At 40.9% G+C, this 21,288-nt stretch overlaps 1 protein-coding gene across 9 annotated transcripts in view; it reads left to right on the top strand.

The window, feature by feature from the left end:
- st3gal3b (ST3 beta-galactoside alpha-2,3-sialyltransferase 3b) overlaps window positions 1-21,288 on the top strand; it is a 53,283-nt gene that overhangs the window by 18,476 nt on the left and 13,519 nt on the right. For 5 of the 9 annotated variants that reach the window (XM_035171085.2, XM_035171083.2, XM_035171086.2 and 2 more), the window contains 8 exons: window positions 2,471-2,533; window positions 3,021-3,062; window positions 4,307-4,349; window positions 6,543-6,635; window positions 10,071-10,165; window positions 16,052-16,115; window positions 16,239-16,334; window positions 16,511-16,697. In XM_035171085.2, the coding sequence (XP_035026976.1) occupies window positions 2,471-2,533; window positions 3,021-3,062; window positions 4,307-4,349; window positions 6,543-6,635; window positions 10,071-10,165; window positions 16,052-16,115; window positions 16,239-16,334; window positions 16,511-16,697 (683 nt within the window). Of the gene's footprint in view, window positions 1-2,470; window positions 2,534-3,020; window positions 3,063-3,669; window positions 3,704-4,306; window positions 4,350-6,542; window positions 6,636-10,070; window positions 10,166-16,051; window positions 16,116-16,238; window positions 16,335-16,510; window positions 16,698-21,288 lie in introns of those variants that run through there. The other 4 variants (XM_035171091.2, XM_035171089.2, XM_035171088.2 and 1 more) reach the window with 4 other exon arrangements.

Raw genomic sequence — 21,288 nt, 5'->3', positions numbered from 1 at the left:
TAGTCGGTGTAGATGGAAGAAGCCTCTTTCTGTGACAGAGAAGACCCCAATGGTGTAATGCCTGAAGTCTTGATCAGATCAGTGCTGAATTCGCTTCCCCAGCGTGTCTTTTAATTTAAATTTATTTTGACACTGCCTTGTCACCCTGAGTGTCAATTTCACAGCAGTTTCATGTGACAGTTGTCATTCCTTTGTCAGCTGGAGTGGATATTTGAACCTTGTAAGGCTCGAGTGATGAGGGGCTCACCTTACCGGTGTCCTTTCAACAGTCTTCTTTTTTCCACCTTTATGTTTTTTAAGTTGTACTCATAAAGTCGCGGCTCCAGCAGAGTTCTCAGTCAAGGTGATTACCTGCCACTTCTCTCTGGTTGTATTATTGTTTTTCTTTCAGTCTCGTTCAATTCTAAAACCACAACTAAAGCCTGGTCAGCTCTGATGAAATAAATTCACACAATCTGCTGTGTCACTGTGTTTAAAATGACAAACATCATCAGGTTGTTGATGAAGCGAACTTTATATCATCCCTGTTAATACTGGTTTTAGTTTCAATCTATTCAATTCCAATACAGCTATTGAGCTGTAGTCATGTTTTGTTTGTGTAAAAACTTTTGATCTGATTTCATTGACTATTCCCAGTGCAGCAGGGCAGGAATAATTGAAGCATTTATGGGATGCAATCAAATCAATAACTGTTTAATTGTCTGAACAGAAATCAGAAGTACACATTAGTAGAAATAACATGTCTGACGTTTGTAAGTGATTCAGAGTTAAGACAACAGGAATGGCTTCAAAGTTGCAATTTTTAAAAAGGTTCACTTACTAGACATTTTCTGGAACCTATAACCACATCTCATGGCCTTCATCAGCAAATGGATTTTACTTGTAGTTTGGGATATTGTAACTTACTGTCACTTGATAACAGGTGGTCATACATTAGCATAGCCCTTTTATAATTAACTGGTGCTCGTAACAGGAACACCACCGTCCTCAGCGTGTTACATCACACTTGAAATGAACACCCACAGGTTGATTAAAAAAATGTGTGTCACAACCCAAGCTGCTTATAGCTTTTTTTTTTCTCATTGCAGTAGCCAACAATATATAACTTCACTTCTAACCCATTGTATTCCCCCTGACAACTACTTTTCTAAAATAATTGAAGTGGTTCATAATTTTTTTTTATTATGAGTAAATGATAAATCCAGTTGTTTACTAAGAAGAGATGTATCTACACGGACACCAATATTCTGATGTTAGCCTGATTGATCGAACAACAGTCTGAATAAGATCACACTCAGAATAAGTCATAATCAATTTGAGACATGTGGCGGTTCTGACCTTAGTCGCATTACGTAGACATCTATACGAGTTTTCTCAACATTTTATGACATCGACGCACATCAGTTGCCGACTGCTTGATGCTGCATGCGCTGGGTTCAATTGTAAACAAGAAGAAGTACACAATGCTGATGTGAGTCATAATCAGACTTTAACATGTAAACTGGAATAGGAATGAAATATTTTATTTGAAACTCATAATGTTTCATTCAGAACAAGGTCAATGAATATTGGTGTCCATGTAAACGTAGTCACCAATTCTGAGTATGTAATTTTTCCAAAATAGCTTCATGGGAATTGTTTTATACTTCTGATCAAAAAATCTATAAGGATGTATAATCCTTCCTCTTGTCATTTTCAGTTCCTCTTTCGCAGTAATGTCAGCAAGGGCTCAAGGAGTGTGTGTGCTACTGAGAATATCTTCTGCTTGGTTTAAGCATTGGCCATTGCCTTCTCTTGTCTCTGAACTGTAGCTATGCGTCTTCACAGAATTACCTGAGGCAGGTTTACTGTGACTGGGGAATTATGATCTGCCAGAAGCCCTCGCATGGAGAGACCGTGTTAGCATTTGTGGAATCTTTTTTTTTTTTTAAGAGAACTTTTCATCCTTGATCTGTTTTTGAAGAGGGCTCAGTGGTTTTGTCGTACATATTTGTTGGTATTTGGGAAGTGACAGTGCAGCTGTCCTCTGATTTATTGTGATGGGAGCAATAGAAGCATATTTATTTTTCTATTAAAATCTGTGTGGGTTATTGTTTGAAGCAAAACACCTTAATCAAAGGTCCTTTGTCATATCTTTTTAAGAAAATAAATTATAATTGAAAAGGGAATGTACAGCAGTTTCTAATGTCTGAGCATAACAAACACAACTCTAATCATATTCTGATATGATATATCGTTACTTTTGGCTTTTTTTGTTTGTGTGTGCGCCTGCTGTTTGTATGCATCTGTTTTTGTGCACAGCCACTGTCTGTGTTTTGCTGAAGCTGATGTTGAAAACGTTTATTTAATTTTTTACATTCTGAGTACTTGGTGTTGTTTAATAGTTGTATGGTTATCATTAATAGTGGCTTCCAATCTTCTACATTGATGACAAACTTACTTCAGTGTCTTAACCCCCTTTTGTTTACAGACAGTGATGCAGAAGAGACAACTGTAGTCCTGACTAAAGGGGCTGAAGTGAAAAGAATTACAGGTAGAGGCAATGAGACTGCCTTTATGTACTGGTTGACTTCTATGAAGTGGGTGATTTAATCTGGGCTGCTGAGATATTTTGTCCTATGGAATTACAATCCCTGCTAACTCAACAATGAACGCTTTCCCATTTTTCCACTTTCACCTCCCTATCACCATCTGTATCTTTGTTTAATTTTACAAAATGTTTGTGCTCAGTCACTCATTTAATCCTTATGGGTAACTCGGTGTACCACCATAATAATCGCAAAATCACAACGGGGGCTTTCTGCAGTTAATTTTCCACTTCATTGGGCTTTTCATCTTTGAATAAAGATTGGGTGGCAGCATTATAATTCAACCCACTCGGATTAAAGCTACTAACCTCTGCTCCTCCTCGTCCTCTTCTTACTCCGTAATGTCTCACATTCGCGGTTGGCTTAAATCTCAAGTCCACTGCCATAACAGACAGACCTCAAACGGTGCTAACTGGAGCTTTTGTGTTGCAGCGGTGGAACCAGACATCAGCGTGGGACGAATAGTAGGCTCAGGTACATCGGCAGCCCCACCAACCTAACTCTTTCTCATCTTTGTTGTCCCTCTGGGGTTCGAAAGAAAATTACAGTGTTTTAAAACCCTGCAATACTACCCAGCTGCCACATTTGGAATGGGGCGGCATTATCATGTTTTCCTAACATGGAAAGCTGAGTAAATTCATCAAATACTGAATATGACAACAAGTGAGGGGTCGATCTTCTGCTCAGTCATCGTCCTCCTTTTGATCCAGTGTGTGATACACCACTGCCCTCTGTTGTCTCAGCTCAGTAACAAATCTTTGGCAAGTGAAGCAGTTTGCAGGAGTTTTGATGCAATAATTCTGTAAGGTTCCAAAGACCGAAATCTTTCTTACTGTAAGGACCGCAGCCCCTTTAATTTTTTCCTAAGCTGTTTTCCTTGATTCAGCCCCCCTCTGGCTGCCTTATGCTTCTCAACAGACACATAACGCACACACACACTCGCATGCACACACACACACAGTCACACACTCATCTTGGCTGCTATGGCAAAGTCCCCGTCATCCAGGGCAGTGCTTGGATCCCTCCCTAACCAGCCTTCATGCATTCCCATTGTCCTTTTTTCTTTATCTTTCTCCTCCAGCTTCTCTGTGAAGACAAGATCCGCAACCACAGGAGTAATACCGGGTCTATTCCTACTTTCAACTAATACTCATGTTAAACCTAGTCATACTAATGCTATTACAGCAGTTTATAGACGGAAATTAATATAATAGTACTTGTTAAGCGTTTTTTTAGACAATGTATGCATCATTGTAAAGACTGCTGCAGATGCTTAAATTATGTAATTGAACATTTAAATATTTATCTCCTAGTTTTCTGTGCTTCTCTGTCTTCTACCTCAGTGCTTCACCAGGCACCTATTGGCTGCCCCTTTGGTTGACCATAGGTGATCTCTTTAACTTCTTTTCTAACTTTATTTTAAACTCAACAGATTGTTTTGGCTGGCTTCTCCCTAACCTCTGCTTGTCTTGTTTGTCACAACTTCTAATGCTTTTACTTTTGACATTTGCCATTTGTTTTTTTTCTCTGTGAAAGATGCACAGATTTGTTAACTACAGCTAAATGAGCTGATAGTTGAAATTGCGTAGCCTGGATGACCCGTGCTCATGAACCAACTACATCAAGTGTTCCACCCCAAAGGTGCCATTTGTTTTTCGACGTACTTCCCTTTTAGACGTGTGTGGTAACTGTGTTTCTGTTTCTGCTTTCTTCTCCAGTGTATGATAAGCAGGGCTTTCTGCTGCAGCTGGACACAAAATTGTGAGTATATATATTTTTTTCTAGTAAACACATCTTCCATTTAATTTAAAACATTTTGCGATTCTCCATCCTGTACTGTGTGGGATACTTGTTATATATTGACCAGCTGAATCCCCAGTTAGACTTGAACTCCCATTAGTTAACATATGTTTTACAGCTAAACACTTATTTTATACAATTTCAGGTTGATCAATGGGAAAACATGAAATATGAAAAAATGTAAACCTTCAGCCATTTCATCTCACTAGAGTTTTTTAATAAACATGCAGCATCTCATTGGAGTCCTAACTATAGCCTGGCGACAAATGCTCAAATGCGATTGGTGGTCTGAGTAATACATTTCGAAATTAGTGTAGTTTCTCTCCAGAGCGGCTGTGGTTCGTCAGAGTAAGAACATGCTACCTTGAGTCATTATGTAGCTGTCATTGTGTCAGCGTGTCTCTTGATATGTGTATAATTCCCTGAATTGGTTTGACACTCTTAATAATCATACGCTGCCATCACCCCCCCGGCTCTCAGAGGGCATGTCTGTCCACACTCTGCACACACACTGTAAGCACTATGTCACTACACACTTATGGTGGTTTTCACATGGGTTGAGTTTATCTAATACAGCTCCCTACAGGTCTGCAGTGTCATTAATTACACCATTACTGCACATGCATACAATTCATCTTAAATCCAGTAATTAGTTTTGTGACTGACTGATATAAAAGTGCCCCATATATTTCTTTCTCACCAAACTGTTTACCACCTTGAAACCAGTAAAGCTGCAAGTGAAAAACATTGGCAGGATTGAAATGTGGCTGTGGGAGAGGAGGTAGAGAGGGTGGTTCACTCATCGAGAGGTCATGGTTCCATTCCCAGCTCCTCCAATTAGCATGGGAACAACAAACTGGCCCGTGTGTGTGTACTTGTATAGATATCTTTTGTGAGGACCATTTTGAGCCTAGAACCTACAGAGTGAGGACTTTTTGGGCGGTTCTCACTTTCTGACCCACTTTCAACTTGCTTTAAGTATTCGGGTTAGAATTAGGTTTAAGTAACGGTGAGGGTGAGGGATTTAGTTGTGAGGGTTAAGGTTGGGGTAAGGGGCTAGGGATAGCAATGTGCTAATGAGTGTCCTCACTAAGATAGAAGTACAAGTGTGTGTGTGTGTGTGTGTGCGTTAAGCTGCTCTCAGTCAGTTGCTATGACATTCTCCTGTCAGCCTCCCCCCATGAAAAAACTTGGTAAATGTCCAATTAATTTCTAATTGAGCGCGTGTGAGAACACACCAGGAAATTCTTTGGAGGATTTTTTGGGAGCGAGGGGGCGTGTTGATTTATGTTTCTAACACGCAACGGATGAAAAAAAGACACAAAGAATACAAGCATCTCGGGATAAAACAGAAATGTCATAGAAATAGAAGATGCAGAAGAAATTGTCAACTGGGTAAGACGAGATTTAACAGCTTTTGGTGATACGGGCCAAAGACGGTTTTGATGTGCTGGAAACAAAAGCATGGGATCCCTGCAGCAGAATTTATATATTGCATCCTGCCTCCTGCATTCTGCGCCACCCCTCGCCTGTACACTCACGAGAATTTTCTGTTTTTGTAAACGCATCTGATGTCCTTCATATGTGGAAGGCAAACTGTAGAGAAAAATCTGGGCACATTTTCCAGGGTTCATGTCTGAAAACTGCTTTAGTGAAGTGCTGCATGACTGTGACCTGTAGTTTAAAGAGCTTTTATTGGTCGACAAGAGCAATATCCATGCAGTCCACGTACCACTTCAAACTGTGCATGAGTAGGCCCCAGTCAAGCTTGTTCATGTGCCATCTTTGGTTTTGGGCCTCACATAGTGCAAAGACAGGGCCTCTCTCCCTTCTCCCTGTTTATTTGAACTGGATCCATGGCATTCATCAGGTTATTAATGATCACACTAGTAATCGGGAGGTTCGAGTTTAAGCACTGCCAGTGTGATTATTTGAACAAGGCCTCTCTGCTTTGTCTCGCCACACACAGGTGATATTCTGAGCTGTTGCTGAGTTCTCCAACTTCCTCAGCAACCCGTTTCCCTATCTCCATAAGCGGATTGTTTGACAAGCTCAGCGTTTGAGGCTTTGAAATGTGTCAGTTTGATTGATAATCAGTTAATCATGATGCATCTGATTAATTTCTCTCTCTCTCTCTGTTCTGTGAATGTGCAGGCCACTGGAGTTGGCGTACAAGTATGGTAACCTCAGCGAAGGAGTGTGCAAGCCAGGATACGCAGCAGCCAAGATGACCACCATCTATCCTAAGTGAGGAGGATTGCCTGCTCTTTCACACTTCATTTCAGATAAACGGGGTGGAAATGCATTGATTGTCCTCGAGTGTACATTCTCTAAACCGAGACTCCTTTTTGAAATATAAGAAGTTCACATGCACAACCAGGAGCTGCACAAACAAATCATTTTATTTGCATGTCAGGACGAGAAAAGCTCAAACTTTTACTCAAGCATACCAAGATGCATGATGTCATTTCTCAAGCCAACTGGGCCTTTAGGGGGTTTGAGTCAGAAACCGAGAAGCCCCCACATTCCTCCACAATCTCCCCCAGTTTCAGTCATGTTTCTATCATCTTCTCCTCCACCACAAAAACTCAACTGTGTCCTTGTGATCTCCCCCCGTCTCACAAAAGAACCTTTGTCGCTTGAGTACAAGGTCTCCCATCTTTCCTCTGTCATATCCTAGAGCGCAAGAGGCGTCCTCTATGAACAGCAACGACCAACTTCCTGTCCTGACTCATCATGAGTTTCCTCGTACCCAGCCCACACAATTAACACAATCCTCCATGGCCCTCTCTGATGTCATCGACTCTTTTGATTTTCCTCCATGCCTCTATTTGCTGCCCATCTCGGCTCCATCTATAGGACATTGTCCCATTAGCATTCTTGGAGCTAAGCTAATAGAGGGGCAATTTTCCACACTACTGAACAATAGCCACTTGCACTTCAATGCAGTTCCTGACCTAGTTACTTGGGAAATTTGAATTTCAAATGTTGAACCTGATTTATCTCTCGACTTAAGATGCAGTCCGAAGCATTTGATGAGAAAAAAGTTTCACAATAAATTTATAATATACACCTCAACACCCATATGTGATGCACAGTATGGAAGGAATTGATTGCGCATGTTTTCCTACACACAAACATAAGCAGCACTTTTGGCTGTAAATTGCAGCGCTGCATAACGAGACGGACAAAGCAGTTTTTCGTAGAACTGCCCTCTCCCTGTATCTGAGAGGCTACATGTTAACAATGTCCTCCCTCATAACAACTTCCTCTAATCAGCCGCACGTGTCGGATCAAAGTTCTGTACAACACAGAACCCCCACTGGGATCCTTGTGATTACTACCACCTTCAACTCAGTCACACACAGGTCAATGAGGACAATTAATGCCGCACACTGCTCCACGTTGTGCATATGTATGTATTTGTATGCACAAGTGTGTGGTAAAATGTACACAGCCATGCAGAATGTGTAATTGTGATTTATTGTGTCCTATTTGCGAGGAGCCAAACAATTAACAACTTGTTTTTTATCATCTCAACCCACTTTTTACTTTTGCTAGACAAAAACAAATCTGTGGAAATGTTCCTGTTAGCATTTTATCTAAATAGGAGTGGTCTACAGTTTAGCTGTTAGAGAAAACCTACTTAACCTCTCGCAGTGAGGTCCTGAAGCTCCCCCCCTCTAATCATCTCCTGCTTCCTCCGTGTTCGCCTTCTCCGAAGGCCCCTGCCCCCGTAGAGTCCAATTTATTTTCCACACCTCCCCTCCCCTCCCCTCTGCTTTACCCAAAACTGTTTGCATTGGAGCCCTAAATCAAGTCTTGACAGTGAACTTGAAGCAGCACGGTTATAAAAATATTGCCAGTGAGAGATGGACCCGGCAAAGGAAGCGAGCACAATGCATCCCTGCCTGTTGGCTGTTTTGGGAGCCCTCACTTTTTATTTAACAACAAGCAGCCCCCTGTCTCTACTTTATCAGGATGTCAGTGACTGACTGTCGGTCAGGGTTCAGTGATCCTGTGTTATTTATAGCCCCTCACGGCCTCAGTCTTGGCTTTAATGAATCTCCATTTGTTTTGGCAGGATTGATGTGTGTGTGTGTGTGTGTGTGTGCGTGTGCATGGGTGTGCGTGTGCATGGGTGTGTGTCAGGTGATATGAGGAGACCAGAGAGCCATACATACTTCTCCGCTTGAGTCTCTGCTCTGCTGCTGTAAAGCTGGGGGGATAATGAGGGGATCAAAGACTTATTAGGGTGCTTGGAAGAGGTTGTCCGGAAGGCCTCCCAATAATGTCATCCATGTTTGGTCACTGTGCCTCAAATCTCCACATCGTCCTTGTGAACCAACGGCAGCGTTACGTTGAGTCCAGAATTTAAAATGTCTCTTTCTCACGAGTACATGCTGTCGCAGACACAATTCAAGGTTGATGAGAATGAAAAACCATTCGTGTGTTTTGTGCAGCCAACCATCAGCCCTTCAGCAAGATGCACTAGTCTTGTTCTCATTTGGTTTCGTTCCAGTTAATGCAGCTGTACAACAATCCCTGTAACTGTCTTTTATCATCAACACAATAAGACACACCATTTCTATCGATCTCTGCCCATCATTGTTTTCGCTGTCCTGAAAGTTCATTTAGTTCTTTCATTAAAGTTGTACAAGTATATCAAAGATGATCCATGAATGTCTAAGTCAGAAAAGAGACAATGCTCTCCACTTGTGCCCCCTCCCAGGCCTGACAGCAGGTCATGAAAACACACATCCATCCTGCAGCCACACTCCAAAGGTGACACGTAGCCCAGCACTCGGGTCGCAGGCGTGACTAAGAGGAAATGGCTTCTTTTGATTTCAGTACAGCAATTAATCAAAGACGGACCCGCGCGCACACACTCGTACAGACACACAGGATGAGGAAGAGGTGATGCTGGAAGCAGCAGTTCATGGGGCATTTCAAACATTGATCACAGGTGTATTTTTGAATATTGGGCTAAATTTGTTTTAATATTGCAGGATGACTGGCTTCTCGCTTGATTTAATTTGAAGCTGTTCTCCATCTTGGGCAAACGCAGACCTTTTCTATTTCAGGCTCAAGCCTCTGAGACGGTTCTCGTTGGAGAACAACTTCCTCCTCATTTAGTTTGTAGGAACAGTCTTGCCCAAGATCGTTTGAGGAGTAGCATTCTGGCAGGAGTATGTTGTCTCTGCAGATTTATCAAAACTGTGCGTCAGCTGTGATTTAGACTTGGGTGGAGAGGTTGTGTCGATGGGGTTATACACTGCAGCTGCCTGTTGTGTGTCTCTCCCTGCCTCTCAGCTTGTATTGCCTTCTTAGTTTTTATCTACCATGCCAATGTGCTTGTTTTGGGAAACTCTCCCAGGGCACAGGAGCTTGGAAAGCTATTAGAATAATGACAGCGGAACAAGTGAATTTAGTTTTTATCTCTTTGTGGCTTAAACCTTGCCCAGGACATTAACACTGTAGTCACAAGTGGAGAAGATTTTTACGGGAATCCAAAGAGTTTTTGTAGAGGAGAAAAGGTGTGGTGGGGCAAATCACAAAAAAATGAATAGTTCTCGATGACCAATCTATGATGGAAAGTTAATATTACAATATGATGTTCTTTCCCTGCTGATGAACCTTTTCTCTCTCTCACCTTCTTTCCTTCTGTTCCCTCCCTTGCAGGTTCATGAAACCAGCGCCCATGTTTCTTGATCGGAACTTCAAACGTCTCGCAAAAGTCGGCAGTTACTTACCCCCATTTGGCTTTAAAACGCAAGGTAAGAAATACTCATGTCACTTACCCTTTGTCTTTAAAAACACAACAGCTTCGATTACCACTTGATTTAGTATACATGCTTGCATTAAAGGAGTGTCCCAACAGTTAATATGGAGGATTCACAACAAGCCACAAAAAAGGTTTAATTCATCAGCCGGAACAGAGATACCCTGACTTTTAGTGCTAAATATAGTTGAAGCTCCAAGGCCACTGATTACTATATTTCCCTTAATACAATTTCCTTGTATCTTTCCTTAGACCTCCTGCCTCCAAAATACCTATTTTACTCGAACTCCACACCTTGGGCTCTATTTAAACGATCTAAGTGCATGGTCTAAAGTGCCTGGCACAAGTCCTTGTGTGGTGTGTCCAAATCTAATTTAGCTAGTTTAGTGGGAGGGGAAAAAAGGTTGCTACACCGGGCACATGTTTTAAAAGGTTGTACTTACTCTCTTAATCATGGGTGTGCCTTGGGTGCTATGTGTAATATAACAATTAGAGTGGCATCTTCCATTCTTTTTAAAAGCCAGGTGTGCTTGCATCTTGGCAGATTTCTATTATAATGGTGGATTTGCCAGGTGGCAAGACAGAACACTTCTCCGAAACCGTTTCATGTTATGCACGAGCAGATCAGCTGTGTGTAGTAACAAGCAGAGTAGATGACAGCTGGAAAATGACAACTGTGTTGGTAATAAACTCCATTCACCCATTATCTATACGGCTTATCCTTTAAGGTTAATGGGGGGGGGGGCTAGAGCAAATTCTAGGTGAGATCCACAGGGGGCACATGCAAATTCCACACAGAAAGATTTAATGCCATAACTATGTGAGACAATAGTGAACCACTGCACCACCATGCCGCCCCCTGGAATTTTACATGGATTGTTCTCTGGAAATTCTGTGAAAATTTCAAAGCACCCTATATCACAATGTTAAAGAAAAAGGGGGAAAAAAATCCAGGATCTTCCCCTGATCTGGATCTGCACCAAAATTAAATGGGTTCTTCCCTGAACTATGCCACATTATTCCAACAAGTTTGATTTATTGTTAGTTAATTTTCGAATAAACAAAGACGGATGAAAATACAACCTCCTTGGTGTGGTGGAGGCAATAACCTATTAAAAAGCTTCATCCAGAGACACAGAAGACGTTCTCCTGTTTTCTCATGTGGTGTAGTGTTTGTTGTGATTACTAAGCTTAGCTCTATGTGTAATATCTGTGGAGTGTCCCTTTTTTAACGCCAGTAACGATCCTGTGTTCTCAGTGCAATGATTGTTATGGGGTTTAGATGCTGTGTCGAGGCATGACAGTGGCTACATGGTTGAGCACTTTTTTTGACGGCACCGCCTGGTAACTCAAAGTACTAAACCATCTGATTGCGCTGGTATCAAACCCAGTTTTTTTTTATGGTTTTGTTCCGCGTTGCTAACATTACACTAAATACAGGTGATGAAATTACAAGGAAGGGCTGCCAACTCTCTACCCACCAGGTATCATCTGGCTCTTCATATGTATCTACTTATCCAAGCTGTCGCTATCTCTTCGGATTTTGGCTTTGCAGCCTGATAGTCAGACTGAACAGTCTTATTTCGTTTTTTATATTTTCATTTGCAGAAACAATATCAAGAATCTGTTGTATTATCCCAGAGTATGAAACCAAGCTATTTTATCCAAATACCCTTTTTTGAGCTCTTTTCATCATGAAGGTTTCACTCTGATGGTTGAGATGTGGAAAATGTTAAAGTTCTGCTTTTTGCACTTTCATCATTTGCAGAATATATTTTGCCAAATGGTTGTGACCGTGTTTGTGTCTGAGAGCTAATACATCACAGTGCCCATTTGTTCACCTTTAGTTTTTGACATTAGCTGTTTTTGAAAACTATAGCTAGTAGTTTATTCATGGACTGTGTAGCAATACATCTGGCAAAGTTCCCAAGCATCAGCTATTTTAATGCAAGCAATTAATAAATCTCATTTTACACTGTCCACACTTGGTCATTTAGTTTTATTCATAGCTCATAATGCTCTTTGACCACAGATTCCTGAACATCAATAACACATTATCAATCCCTGAGGATAGTTCAGAAAGGAAGATTTGGAGGTGCATGTGTAATCGCAAATAATTCCTGCTCTCCAAAAATTGGCAATCCTCAAAGTTTACATTGTGGCAAAATGCAGTGAAAATAACCTGCTATATAGTTTATGGCAGAACTTGTTTCTTTAAATCCAAAGTTTTTCCCAGCCAAGGAACCAACAAGACATTTGACATCTGTCGTCATCATTAGCTCCTGAAACTCGTTCATTAAATGCCTATAAGTCAGAATATTTTATATTACTATTTATTTATTTACAATCCATATATTGGCTTCTGAGTTTGTCATAACATGCTGTATGAGTTCTGTCTTGGGACCAGGAAACTCATGTCTGCACACATTCCAACTGTAAGGCTTCACACACTCTGCTTGTTCTCTGACCTTAACACACTTCAGATATCAAACCAGCACATAATAGCATGGGAAGTGAAGAGATAACATTAACCTGCCTTCGGTGACATGCTGTCACATATTTTCCAGTACTTGCAAGCTGACGGTCCACTGAGTTTTACCTTTGTGTCCTGGCAAGTTCTCCGCTGTCATACTAACACACATACATACACAGCGTGAGTCAGCTGCTATCAAAAGAACACTCCCTGTGTGAGTGTTACACCTGGTTTCTGTTTTCTCCACGGACTGCGACGGCTGTAGGGTTTCCCTTTTAGTGGTACCCATGTGGAGAGATGATACGTGTGTATCTTGAATAGAACGCCACAAAGGATTCCAAATTGGGAACACAGAGTGGTGGTGGTGGTGGGCGGGAGTTTTATTTTTACTTTTTTATTCTTCCAGGAGGTATCTACTGGAACACATGAACCGTGGCCTGAGAACAGTAAAGCTGTGTTGATTCGGTCTCAGAGAAAAGCCTCTTGTCAGGACGCCAGTCAGCTACTTAACGGTCAACATGTGTTTCTAGTTATATTTTGCATTAATTGTTAAATGCTGCACTGTAAATGAAATTCTCTCTTCTCTGCAGTCCAAAGTGAACTTACTGACGTCGTCCGCGTGTTGTGGTTTTCCTTTTGTCCCTAAAACTCACTCAGTCCTCTGGCACATTTTGAGATTTTATCTTTAGATAAAGACACTAAGAATAGACTTGATGATGCTAAAAGACATGAGTTTTGTCTGCCTTTTTTAATACGTCTCCATGTTTGCCACTGTCTGTCTTTAAGTCTTCTGATGGCATGTAACATGATTTACATATAAACAAAAGTTGAAAATAATTTAAATATAGATATAATCAAATAAATCAAATAAAACCAATTTCTAATAAAATCAAGAGAATATAATATATTGTATTATGTGATTGATTCAGCTTTTAATTTAGCTGATTGCAGACTATGCTGGTGTTTTATTTACTTTGCATAGTAATATACACTCATTCCCATATCTAGAGATCATGTGATCACACTTATAATGTGCATATAAATTAGAGAGGTCATTTCCTGCTTCATCTTCTTTTCAAGTAGACACAAGTCCAGATGCACGTTTATATTATAAATCCATTCTCCCCTTTTGCCTTTATTGACCCAGGTAAGGACAAATATTTGGTGGAATGAAACTTCTGTAGGTATAAGTTTAATAAGATAAGAAATTAAATCACCACTTGCTTCATTCTCAGCATGCTCAGTTAATGAGGGCACACAGACCGTTATGCAACTTCACACAGGCTGGAAGAAACAGGATTCATCCAGAGAGACTTATTGAACTTGAACATTTGAACACAGATCAGACCAATAACCTCGAATACGTTTTCATATTACACTCAAGTTATTAGTTTTTCACCCTGGCAGACAATTTTAAATAAAAGCCTGTTTATTGCCGGCCCAACAAATACCTCTGTTATAACATGATCTTTTATGTTGTTTAGGCTACACTTTTCCCAACAATGTGTCTGTGTTTACATATTATGCGACGCTTCCGTCGTTCATCTTTGTTGCCAGTAAGATTTTTGTCATTTCAAGGGTTCCAAGTCGGACAAACGTCTCAGCCTACAGCCATTTGTCTCCGGCTCTGCCACGAGACATAGTTTGCTGAAATGTTTACCCCGGGTACTTACGACAATTAGCTTCCATGTCATCCTCTGGAAGAGAGTCCTGCCCATTGTGATTTTTCACTTTTCACCCGCTTGGATCCAGGTGTGGTCCGCTCTCTTGTGTTTATGCTGCTCGGGGTGATGCTTGACGCCAGACATCGACACCACATCCAAACAATGGGCTGTTCCTCTGCTCGCCTCTCCTCAGCAGGTTAATCATTAGGGTCGTTAGTCTGCTGAATGAGGCTGTAATATGTCTTACAAACAGCTTTGAGGCCCCAGTCTAAACTCTCCTCTTCTCACTCTTCCCCTTACTCTCGCTTTTAGTTTGGTGTTGCTCTTGGCCCTCCTCTGTTGACTATGTGCTATATGGTGATTATATCAAGTTAAGAAGTGAAGGCAATGAAAACGCCACTCGTGTTGCAGGGCGACAGTTTAATATATTTTTTCATGTGGGATACAATTACCAGAAAGTTAGACTTGGTATCATAGTACTGTAATCCATGTTGTCCCTCTATGGTGCGCCTTCATTAATACAATTGTTACTCTGATCATACATAGTAGCAACTGAAATGGAATCTTGTTCATTTGGGATGTTATGACGGGTGAATTACAAGTATGAGAGGCCTAAAAATGGTCAAGAGGAGTGAGGCGACATATGTAATATCTAACAATGGAAGCATGACTCTACCAGAATGCCCCGTAGAACATGGCAGGAATGTGCGCTATGGCTAAACATCCACATTTCTCGCCCTGCGATCAGAGGGGTGCTGGCCACGCAGGGAGACGAGCTCAACATCGCCCACTTAACCAGGAGAATGTGCTTGTTTGAAAACAGCATTCCTCTCTGAGTGCTTTTATGGGAGAGTTTCTACATACACACACATACCATCCGGAACCCTGTATGTCTGTTTCTCCGAGATTCACTCCTCCGTTTCATCCCATCACCGCTGCTCCTGAGGGCTGATTGGTCACTCCTTATCTATGACTGAATAAACGGAGAGAGGTGTTCTCCCCTCCAACTGTCCATGAGACCACCTAGATTGCTGTATCTCTCATGGTATGTTGGAGCTTTCAGCAGTTTATATATCTTCTTAAGGAGCGGTTCCCTCAGTTCTCAAATCCTTTTCCCTATAAAAGAACATCTAATCTGTGATGTTAAACTTCTGTTCCATAAAGAGTGAGCGCTTTCCGGACATATGACCTCCTGCCAGATTATCGCATTATCTCATACGGTATTTTAAATGGAGAGAATTTGACACTTGTCTACTTTAAGTGTCAGGAAAACAATTATCCACCAAAGTATTACACAAACTGCTCAGGTAAATGAAAAAAAAAAAACCTTCACAAAAAGCTCACATATGTTTTAGAATATAGGACAAGATGGTACATTTGAAGTTCTTCTGCACAATTTAAGTTGCCAACTACCAGTAGATGTTAGCAGGTGTTAGTGGCCAGCATCGGATGTTGGCGTTTGTCTGTTAGTTGGGTTTTGGGTCAGGGAAGAACGCGATACATTTTTATGCAGATCTGGACAAAGGGGATGATCCAAGATTTCTTTTTTCCACTTTAACATTGTGAGAACATGGTGCAGATCCAGAAAAAAATCTAGTGAATTCCAATGTGCTTTTATAAGGGGCCTTGAGGGAGGTATGCACTCCTGAGTGCCATTCTAGTTTTTAATTGCAGTGTAAGTGACAACTTATTGTACGTTTTTAAATGTCCTCCTCATGATGGTTCTTGGTTTTTTCCAATGCAGAGAGAATCATAGACAGCATTTTAACTACCACGAAAAACTTTGGACTTGGAGAGGAGCTGGACAGGTAATTACTGCTACTCACCTACATCAACATGAAGTCCTGTTTTGTAACATCTGTTCTTGAAATTAATTATTTAATATATTATATTTCTTAATATTACTAACCCATGACCCTCCTGCTTTCTAGTCTCAGCTGTAAAAGATGCATCATTGTGGGTAATGGGGGCATCCTGTCCAACAAGTCTTTGGGCTCCCGTATCGATGACTATGATGTCGTAGTGAGGTGAGATGACTCCTTTAAGACAAAAGACACCATGATTATGACTTGATGAACTTTTAAATTCATAGATGTTTAAGTGTAAATTGCATCATCTTGAATTCTATAATCTCTGCTCCATGAACCTGAAAGAATCTTCGAGGCATGAATTCCATTCACTAAGTCATTTCTTGTGTCGGCAGGTTGAATGAGGCACCAGTAAGTGGTCACGGCAAAGACGTCGGAACCAAAACCACCGTCAGGATTACCTATCCAGAGGGAGCGATCCAGAAACCTGAAAACTATGAAAAAGACTCACTTTTCGTTTTTTCTGCTTTCAAACCGCTGGACTTCAAGTGGCTCAGACAGATGGTCTTCAAGGAGAAACTGGTAAGGACATATTAAAATCATTTCCTTTAACATATTTAACACACATACACACTGATACACTGACAGATAACCGGATGGCAACTCACAGCAGAAAGAAAGGAAACACTGAGTGGGTGCTCAAAGACAAAAATTGTTTAGAATGAGAGACAAGTCTGGTGCACAACAAAAATAGACTTACAAGTAGAATTTTCACTTCAGAGTGTTGGAATGTGGCTGAATATCTGAGTTATGGGTTATTTTTAGTTTCAGTTTAACCTCTGATCACATTCTCTACATTCCTTTTCTGTGGAAATGTAAGCCATTCTAGTAAAATGGATTAGGAGGACAACATGAATCTCAAAAAAAAAAGAAGCTTCATGTGGAAAGGACAGTTGAGAAAAACCAAACACCATTAGACAAGTTATTTCCTCTGTTTCGGAAAGAGAGATTTCTCTTTAATGCTACGTTGCCATTTCCCCTGGAGGTAAGATGCTCTCCTGTTAACCTGTTCATTCACATTTGGATTTAGCCGCACTTATAATTATGAATTAATTTCCCACATAGCAAATCTTTTGGGTGTCCTTTGAAATGTTATGATTGGAACAGTTAAGTGACAGGATGTGACCTGGCCTCTTAATCACAGGGGTCAAACTGAATGACGGAACAGGTTCTCCCTTATCTGTTTTAGATATTTCAGAAGGTATTCATTGTGAATGCCCCCTGTGCCTCCATATTAAAACCTTTGTCATAGAAATTGCTCTCATAAGCACTTTCATTCACTTCAGTCTCTTGTATCAGTGTGAGGTTTTTTCAAAGGACCATACCATTGTTAGAACATGTATAAGCCCATTTGATACAAATTCTTATTCTTTTATATCTTTGCTTAGCATTTTGCAAATAACTGCAGATTAAAGATAAAATGGATGAGATAAGATAATCCTGTAATAGTCCCAGAACGGGGAAATTCACTGTTACAGCAGCAAAGAGGACAGTCAAAATAGAGACATCAGTAAAAGTATTACGTAAACATGCCAGATATAAACAAGGAAATATAAAGCGGAAATAAATACAGTAGGATATTTTACTTCATTTAATTTTATACATCACTTTGGAGATGCTATATCAGAATATGGTCATGCCAATGAAAGCCTTTGAATCTGAATTTAAAATGTGTTTCACACGCACTCAGGAATTCAGCTTTTGTGTTTTTAAACAGTACTCCAGTCCTTTGTAAAATAACATTGTATACTTAAAAATGTTGTTGGTTATATTAGAGATACTGTACATTGATTGTAGAAATGGACTAAACCTTGCATACACAGCTGCTGCACAGGCTGATAAGCTAAATTCCCTTGTGCAGGATGCCTCCCTCTTATCAGGTAACTCGGAGCTAAAAGCTTCTTTTCTTCCACAGATGTCTGACTTTCAGAGAGCAGTGGAGGTTTATCCTAAAAAAAATAAAAATAAAAAGGAGTGAGAAAACACGGATAAAAAAACTAAAGCGGAGAGGATGATACATTTATGGTAGGGGATGGAAAGGGCAAGCTGAATGAAGTAGTGGTGTGAAGTTGGATTATAGGATGATAGATTAGAGGGAAGATAGATGGGAAAGGATAAAGTTAAATAGGGTAAAGGGATAATAGCGGAGGAAAAGAAAATGAGCAGTGGAAGGTAAAGTCAAATGAGGAAAATAGTTTGCTTGGCTGGCTGACGGCCCCTTCAGCCTTTGATAGGGCCCAGGTTGTTCTGGTGTGTCAGAGGGAGAGGACAGTGGAAATGGCTGCCTGGGATAATTGATCTGGCCCCTGGCATCTGACTCAGCCCTCTTTGATCTGCTGAGGAAGGAAGAATGTTTCCCATGGGTTAAAAATCAGGGAACAAAAAAGAAAAAAAAAATCATTGTCTTTTGGTTCAAGCCTTGATGATAATATGGAAGAAGAGAACTGACAGATGTGCAGAGACCCATGTTTGACCTCTGGAAAGTCCTTGGTTTTTACTCTGGTTTTATACATTTTCAGAGGTTGATTTACTACCATATAAATACTGTATTTCACCCTATATAAATGTGTCCTTGCCAATTTATTCCAGTTTAATAGTTTATGGCACTGAAGTTGACTCGGTCTCAAGTAGCATGGACTTTGTTTCCAAAAGACCCAAAATCTATTTCAGCCTTACTTGTCCGGGCTTGTTGGCATCCACGGTTGTGCTGACTTTTGGTGGTGTTAGCCGTTATGACAGTAAATTGTGTGTTTTATCTAGAGCTGCTTAAGGCCTGTATGTGAGAACGCAAATGTCTTCAGTCAGTTGCTCAGTACATTTCCTGGAACGTTTCGTGCTAGCCGCCCTTGTAAAATGTTCGGATTATGTCCGAGTGAGCTCATGTGAGAATACAGAAGGAAAATTCACAGCAAGCGAGTAGGCGTGTTGAGGACGTTTCTAACATGCAGCGGACACAAAACTGGAAGAATATCTCAGGATGATAAAGAGGGGCCAAACACTCGCTGAAAAAGAAATCTGAGCGCTTTGGCTGATGATGCCAACGGCAGTGTTGATAAACGAAAACACATAGAATTCATATGTCATGTCTAGCCTTCTGCGTACTCTGAACAGGCGGCAGTCCTGTTGTTGTTGTGAACGAATACAACCCGGACAATCCCCTGCACCTGAAATATGGCAAACATCGTAAAATGTCCTTCCCAATGTTCCAGACATTTGCCAGAGTTGAATTCTGTAAACATTTTAGAGGATTTTGACCCACTCTACATCTCCTCAGTGTTATTTGGCAGTTTGAAGTCCCCTTGATAGATACAGAAGCATTTATCTGGTTGTGATTTTGCATGTGAGGCTCTTTATTTTGCCATCCCACTTACTGAAAACGATCACTTCAGGAGAACTCACAAACTTCCCAGATAAATTTTTCTCAGTGAAATAAGTGGCATGTCGATTTGAACATACCGTGAGCCGCCTCGTGTTACCAGAGAAACGATATGTGTTTACTCGAGGATCCTTAGTCTTGGCAACAACATGAAAGGAACTGAAGTCCTGTCAAAAGACTGTTATCGTAGCTTCATTGTATCTGACATCCACCCACATTGGACTATTGCAGTGGAAACATAAACATGAATAGGTGTTTATGTGTGTATGTACATGTGCCTTCTGTGAACTCGGGGACACAGTTCCGCAAAACATTGACTCATAAATGTTTTTTTGTTTTGTTTTTTACAAATTTCTCCTTTTAGTAACCGAAAACTATTTTCTGTATCAATAAAATGCTGTTGACTGGTTCACAGAGTGAAGCTGCATACTGTCGGGATAGGAAGTAGCAGCAAGCTTCCCTCTCTTTGCTCCATCCATTCAGTCAGTCCCCGAGTGAGACATAATGTAACTATGGACGACTGTCCTGTGGGAGCTTTTGTATCTGTTGGTCGAGCAGCGGATTTCTTTGTGCAACCTGCACACTCACAGCTGCAAGGGATGCAAAACCCCTTTCACTATCCTTCTGCGGTTATGAAAGCGGGTGTCTTTCTTTGCATTCTTCTTGAAAAGGGTAGTGGGTGGTACGCAGTTGTAGTCCAGCCGCTGGTGACTCAGTGGTCTGCTTCAAAGTCCTGCGCTATTTTGGCTTTTCAGATGCCTCCAGCACAGTCTTGGATGGCTTAACCGAACACAAATTAGCGAGGCAATTTCCCAATCTGTTATTTAGTGTTTTGTACACTCTCACAAACACACACAACCTCCCACTCACTCACACATGCAGAGTCCAGATTTTAAACTTTGACCTTGATCACGTCCTCAGCTTGCAGACACGTCTTTCTCTGAATGTGTTTCGCATTTTAGATCAGTGTAGCCCGCTGCTACATCTGCAATTAGAGTGCTGCAGCATCGCAAGACTTCCAACTTCCCTAATCCCTCATTACCGCAGGTATACGTGATTACAACTTGGCTTAGACACTCTTTAAAGTCTGACCCCACGTATGCGGCAGCCTGGTTGATTGCCCAGTTACATGCTGTTTACAACTGTGCTCAAACATGATTTCCACGATTGTCGATATTTCCTTTTTTCCTATGACACCAGTTTCGATTTTTGCCGCGATGCACAGCGCACATTCGCGGTTCATGCACACACAGCCGCAGTTGTTTGTATATGCAGGGATATTTTCAAACAGAGCCAGTGAAGGATATACAGCCGGTGGTAAACACAGAGTTCGAAGGTGGAGTGTCGGTGTTCTATCTCCTTTGTTTGTTTACAGGAGCTTTCCCTACCTCTCTACAGGCCAGAGAGATAAATGATGGATGGAGAGAACTTGAGAAAAGAGTTTTTCCTTCTTTAATAGAAATACACCCAGGGGTTCTTATGTAGAGGTTTCAAAATATTGTTATAAAGCCAATCTTTTTGAAAACATCTTGCCAGAAAATCAAGTCTGCGAGGAACTCCTAATATAGCCTGTTGATTTATATCACTGACAGATTTTCAAATCAGCTTCTGGCTGGAATATTGTTAGGAAACACTTCTTTTGTTTAACTCTGTACACCCAGTTTAATCGCTTTTTATAGAAATGTCATTTTAGCCAGAAAGCTTTAGTGTAATCATCACAGATGTTCTATGGGACAG

Source organism: Hippoglossus stenolepis, chromosome 11 (genome assembly GCF_022539355.2).
Source record: "Hippoglossus stenolepis isolate QCI-W04-F060 chromosome 11, HSTE1.2, whole genome shotgun sequence".
Classification (NCBI taxonomy): Eukaryota; Metazoa; Chordata; class Actinopteri; order Pleuronectiformes; family Pleuronectidae; genus Hippoglossus; species Hippoglossus stenolepis.
This window is presented reverse-complemented; position numbering and strand designations above follow the sequence as displayed.